Here is a 6,374-nt window from a genome sequence, read left to right as displayed (position 1 = left end):
CTGGGATCCTAAAAGCCAGTTATGTGGGCTGTTAAGGAAGTAGATGCATAAGCTAGTAGAAAACTAAACAGCTTCCAGGAAGACATCTGTCTGCTCAGGCTTAGAATCTGCTAATTGCTTGGCAGCTATCCAATAACTTACCTCTTCACCTGTGTCTGGCCACGATAATTTTAATGAAACTTACTTTCATGGAGTAAAATTTCCCTCAGCTACTCACAGGAGGTTGTATTCTTGTGTGATCATAACATTTGCTAGTGGCTTTTATTCTGAGCAATGGGTTTTGCTTGCTGTTGTACTTGTGCAGTCCAGTTCAGATTTCTTGGTCTGCTTCTCCATTTCGGATTTACTTTATAAGAGCCATCTTTTTCATGAAACTACCTTTCTTTTTTAAAAAAGTAGAGAGTTTATAAAGATAGTGAATGTACAAATTGTGACGTTTGATCTAGTTGACGTGGACTGTAATGGAATTTAGCTTTGACACATGCAAAAGATTCTATATTTTCTAATAAAAGGGTTAAAATCTTTACTCTGACATTCCGGCGTTGGACATGCTGCATGTATGGCACTACCTCTTAGAAATTTCATAGTGCTTTATATGCAATTGCTAGGACCAGTACTCTTAGTCTAGATACATGCATGTGGCATTGGGTGGGCGATCGTTGTATGACTTATCTGTGCAGTCATAAGAATTTTCTTCCTTAACACTTTTTTCTTGAACTAACTGAACTTGCCATTTAAGTTGCTGTTAGTTCTCATATTGTACTTGAAGATAAAATTACAGCAAATGATTAACTTGACTAACTTCTGGCAAAATGTCAGAGTAACAAGAATGTTATCAACTCTTTATGAGCATACACGTCTAAATTTAAGTGGTTTTGGTAGTTTGTGTAGCAGATGTACTTTTGCCCAAATTGGAAGGTTAAGGGAAATCTTGATTTAATGGTGATATGCATATTATCTTAGTAACCAGAAATAGTATATTCATGTGGAGCATAAAGCTGTTAGGGAGGAGGGTTCTGCATTTTAAAGTGAACAAGAAAGTTGGAACATGAGCTTGTCCTACCTAATAGAGGTAAGATAGCTTTAGTAATTAATATCAACCTTCAGTGTTTAACTGAGCTAATACATTCTTGGTTACTTCATCTAACCTGAAGCTGGTCCAAACAATTAAAGGCAGTTCTAAATAACTGCTAAATAACTACTGCGTTCTAAATAACGTGGCCCACCTCACAGGCAGTGGAGGCTGTCAGCAATCTACCCCATGAATCTCACCAGTAGCCTTGATGGTAGGTAACTCTGTCCTAACAGTCTCTGTTAGCTTAGTTTACTAAACTGACACTAGTATTAAAGAGTTGTAGCTGACAAGTATTTATAATGAGGATTGCATTAATTGCCTTCCTTTTACACATGTATAATACAGTGGCTCATTTAGCAAAATGATTCTGTCTCACTTTGGGAGTGACAGTTAATATGTTAAAAGACCATAGTACCAGCTGCTTTCCTCAGTGAAATAAAAATGTGAATTTTGACAATTAACTTTCTTAGCGAAGAATAACTCAATTGACTTGAACTTTCTTTCATAAAACCAAGCCAATTAGTGATAAGACCTTTCTTAATTATGCTCAGTCATATGAATTTACTATGCTGCTCATTGATAATATAAAACTTGTTTTTAGTATGAAGTTTTATTGTGCAGTTTGTCTCATGATTGACCCAGGTATTTGGAATGATACGGTTCTAACTGAGATTGTCTCAGTTTAAGAGCCTGTGCTAACAGATTCAATCCACATGGTGCAGTGGGTCATAGTTTTGACTTGTACAGCTTTTCTAAAGCTTAAAACAGAATGTAAAATCTGTTTTGGTGCAAGTTGGTTAACTTGCAGGGGGACTGGTTAAGGAGGGGTCAATACATGCTTAGAATGCAGTGTTAATAACAGTTCTGTCACTGAATTTTTCAGCTTGCCTAAAGTTGTTAAAAGACGTGTGAATGCTCTCAAGAACCTTCAAGTTCAGTGTGCACAGATAGAAGCAAAGTTCTATGAGGAAGTTCATGAGCTGGAAAGAAAGTATGCTGCTCTCTATCAGCCCTTATTTGACAAGGTATTTTAATGCTAATCTGATTTGTACTTAAAAGCTTTAGCTAAAACACAAGGGAATATAAACTGAAAGCTTCTACGTGTTCTGAATTACTTTGGTCTCCTATGTGCCCATTCAATTCAGTTGATACAATTTTACCATCCATGTGAATATCAAATAAGACTAAAGGGGAGAAAGGTTCAGTCTTTTCCATGGTTACCAAAATCACTTCAATATACCAGGCCTCATCTTGTTAATTAAGCCGATGTTAGATGATATGGTAAACTTTCTGGAACTTTGGTTCTTATTTTAATGTGTTGAAAAGCTTGTAACTGCTGAGTTGTCTTCTAGGGCCAGAAGAAAAAGTTTTGATAACTTGTTAATGTATTACTAATTGTGTAACTTTAGGATTAGGAATTTATTGGTTAGGGCATTGCTGGTTGCAGTGACTAGGAAATGTGAAAATATTCTTGATTTAATCTTCCAGCGAAGTGAAATCATCAATGCAATTTATGAACCTACAGAGGAAGAATGTGAATGGAAAGCAGATGTTGAAGAAGAAATTTCAGTGAGTATCTTAATCGGTTCTCATCAATACCTCAAGCTTTAGCATGAAACAAGATTCAATACAGTAACTAAAGTTTAAAAAAAAATTGGATGCATAATGATTACATGCTTATAATAATAATTCTTAATGATTGCTTAAAGCATGCACATGAAACTTAATCTCTACTGGTATCAACATAAAAGTGCTAACAAACCTTCTGGACACTCTTTTAAAACTGAGAAAAACTAACATTTTTATTCTATCAAGGAGGAAATGAAAGAGAAAGCCAAGCTTGAAGAGGAAAAAAAAGATGAAGAAAAAGAAGACCCTAAAGGAATTCCTGAGTTTTGGCTGACAGTCTTCAAGAACGTGGACTTGCTCAGTGATATGGTTCAGGTAGGTGATGGTCCAGGCTTGTTTGAAGTTGCATTAGTACTTAATCCAAGTGTCTTTAAGAAAGGAGTAGAAACAATACATTACTTGATGTGTCTGTTGGAGAGCAAAAATGGAACAAGTACTTGGATGTCACCTCTGGTGTTTTATTCAGCTGAGAGCACAGAGCACTCTGAAATGCCTTCTTACTGTGTTGTTTGTTGAACTTATTTTACCTTACTAATACACTTCCTGTGCTTATAGGAGTGTGTGTGAGATGCGTGTTAGATACTGCTAAAAGCTGTACTTGGTGTTTGCACGGATTTAGGTTGTGTACTGCAGTGGAAACTGCAGCCATTGTTGCCATCTGCTGGTGACATTCATGAAGATGTTCCAGTGCTGTAACAAGGTTCTTGTCCTATGTAAAACTCATTCTAAATATGGCTTTTTGTCTCTGCAGGGTCTTAAATCTGTGTACAATTTAATGTTATGAAAATTGAATAAACTATGTTTACTTTACAGGAACATGATGAACCTATCCTGAAACACTTAAAAGATATAAAAGTGAAATTTTCAGAAGTTGGACAGCCTATGGTTAGTTTAACCTATTAAACAAGATTATTTTTGTGTTAACTTATTTGTATATTAATAGCATGGTCTGTGATAGCCAATTGTCTTATGGCAATGATGAGAAATATGGAGCTGCTTCTTGTCTTCTGAAAAAAACAGTACAAGGACTAGTACTAGTCTTGCAGTACCATATGAATGAATTTATATTTAATTTAGCCTTCAAATTCTGATGAGTTAATAACTTAGCGTTAATACCTGATGACTAACGTTTGAATTTTGATACCTTCAGGTACTTTTTGTATAACTGTTACAATCGGATATAATTTCCTTAACAGAAATTGGATAGCTTGCTAAGTTTTAATATTTTAAATTTAGAAGTTCTCTCTGTATGTTGGCACCAGGAAACCTGTACACTGGGAGATCTTGTGTCATTACTGCAAGCAGTATATTAACTAATAAGCACAAGATCTACATGGTAAATGAAAACATTTGAATATTTATTATACAGCTTGGGCAGAAAATTCTAGAATAAATTACATATGTGCACCATTTCAATATTGGGGGAGATGGATGTGTTCTGTTGCATGTGTATTTTTGGCTTGGGATTTTAGGTATTTAGAATTTAAAGGTATGTGTTACTAAATTGCTAAAGTCGCTCTGCAATTCCTTTTAAGAGTTTCACGTTAGAATTTCATTTTGAACCGAATGACTACTTCACAAATGAAGTATTGACAAAGACGTATAGAATGAGATCAGAGCCAGATGATTCTGATCCCTTCTCCTTTGATGGACCGGAAATCATGGGTTGTACAGGGTAAGTGCTAGTAAATAACTGTAAGGCAATGTAACAGTTTCTTCCTTAGCATTATCCAACCATAGACTTACAGCATCTTGGGAAGATGCTGGAAAAGACACTGCTACCTAATAACTGGCAAACAGCTGGGTTCAACTTGATTTTTTTTTTAGTGCTTTTCAGTAACTTCAAGACAATTTCTAAAACTATATATTATATAATTTATAAGTATATGTTATATATGCATGTAAATAAAAAAAAATCTAATCAGTATTTGTCTAGAAATACTCTTCTGCAATCACTAAAGCTGAATTGGAAAGTGGATGGTATTATCTTTTTGTAGGCCTCGACAGCTTTTTTAAAAATTTGTTTGATCGCTGCTTTTAATCTTTTTGTATTTCTGACATGCAGCATTTTGGGAAGTTTATTCCAGTTTTAGTTTCTGTATTGCAGTTGCTGGTTTTGGTTTATAAGTGTTGCATGTTTGCCTCTGAGTGTCTTTCAGTTCACCTAACTGAGAAATGTAGAACAGTCATCTATTAACTCCAGATTAACTCATGATTTTAAAGAGCTGGCACACTCCTTTCTCAGTGATGTCTTTTGTTCTAAATTAGCTGTTACTCCTCACACTATGTAATCTCTTTATTCTGTACAGGTCCCTTTTCTTGTAAACAGAAGGACAAGAGAAACCCTAGTTGTACTTAATTAGCCTTAGGAGTACATCAGGGCTCTATGCATCATGGCCTGTTCAGTTGGTTTTGTGTTAATGTCTCTTTAATGTTATGATTGCTCTTCTGACTGGTAATAACTAATTTAGAGCATATCACTGCATAATCGGTGTCGGTTTTACCCATATATTAATCTGCAGTTACTGATACTGACTTTTATTTACCACTACATTTCCCAATCACTTAATGTAACATATTTCTGCAAGTGTCCTGTAAGATTTAGTCTTAAGTGCTTGAGTAGCTTTGATCAAATTGTTTTGTCTTCCTTGGTTTGGACTGTTTTTGAAAAGCATAAATCCTGGCAGAGATCACTGTAAGATGACACTCTGCTTCTGTGAATATGACTTATTCCTAGTCCTTATTTTGTGTTTGAACTAAGACAGCCTCTTCTTATCTGAAAACAACTCACCTCCTTCCTTTCAGTCTTTAAAGGAATCTAATCAGAAACTTCTGCAAATGTGAATGGTCTTATTGATGTGACTACTTCTTCTACATGTCCCCAGAATTCTTTGAGTATGAGATAAGCCTGTGGGCATGATTTTGCTATGTAAGCAGTATAGGGTTAAAAAAAGAAAAAAAAACAACAAACAAAACCAAACCAAACAAAAAAACAGAATGAACAAAACAAGGCAAAACCCCCACAAACAACAAAAAACCAACCAAAAACTACAGGCTCTATGCATTACTTTAAGTACTTACTGATTACAGTGATAGGTGTGGTAAACCTTGGCATATTACTAACATGACCAAATATAACTGCTTTATAATGGATAGGTAGCTCTAAAAATGGTGTGCTGCAATTCTTTGATAGGAAACTAGGCAGAACCCGGTAGCTAATGAAAATTAGTATTTCAGAGATTGAGTGGGGAAGGAGAAACTTTTGGATGAAAACACTTTAATCCTAAAATGTTACTCTTGTTCTCAACGAACTATTGAAAAACTAGCACTTAATAAGTACTACCTTAATATGTTCTTGCAGTTGTGATAGTTTCAGTAGTTACCTGTAACAAGTGAAATGTTATTAAGCTGCATCTGTTCATGGGGTTTTTTTTCTTTCCTCTTCAGTTGCCAAATAGACTGGAAAAAAGGAAAGAATGTTACTTTGAAAACCATTAAGAAGAAGCAGAAACATAAGGGTCGTGGAACAGTTAGAACAGTGACAAAAACTGTTTCCAATGACTCTTTCTTCAACTTCTTTAGTCCTCCTGAAGGTAAGCTGAACATTAGTTTATCTGCATTAACTTTAAATGTCATATGTACTTCACTCACTTGTTTCTTCTCTTTTTTT

At 35.1% G+C, this 6,374-nt stretch overlaps 1 protein-coding gene across 3 annotated transcripts in view; it reads left to right on the top strand.

Moving 5' to 3' along the window:
* Positions 1-6,374, top strand: part of NAP1L1 (nucleosome assembly protein 1-like 1) — a 16,606-nt gene that overhangs the window by 4,766 nt on the left and 5,466 nt on the right. For all 3 annotated transcript variants that reach the window (XM_009701256.1, XM_009701257.1, XM_009701255.1), the window contains exons 4-9: positions 1,959-2,100; positions 2,564-2,644; positions 2,891-3,019; positions 3,518-3,589; positions 4,240-4,379; positions 6,152-6,297. In XM_009701256.1, coding sequence (XP_009699558.1) covers positions 1,959-2,100; positions 2,564-2,644; positions 2,891-3,019; positions 3,518-3,589; positions 4,240-4,379; positions 6,152-6,297 — 710 coding nt within the window. The remainder of the gene's footprint in view (positions 1-1,958; positions 2,101-2,563; positions 2,645-2,890; positions 3,020-3,517; positions 3,590-4,239; positions 4,380-6,151; positions 6,298-6,374) is intronic.

Source organism: Cariama cristata, unplaced genomic scaffold (assembly GCF_000690535.1).
Source record: "Cariama cristata isolate BGI_N322 unplaced genomic scaffold, ASM69053v1 scaffold18325, whole genome shotgun sequence".
Lineage (NCBI taxonomy): Eukaryota > Metazoa > Chordata > Aves > Cariamiformes > Cariamidae > Cariama > Cariama cristata.
The sequence above is the reverse complement of the archived record's forward strand: the minus strand, read 5'-3'. Positions and strand labels throughout refer to the sequence as shown.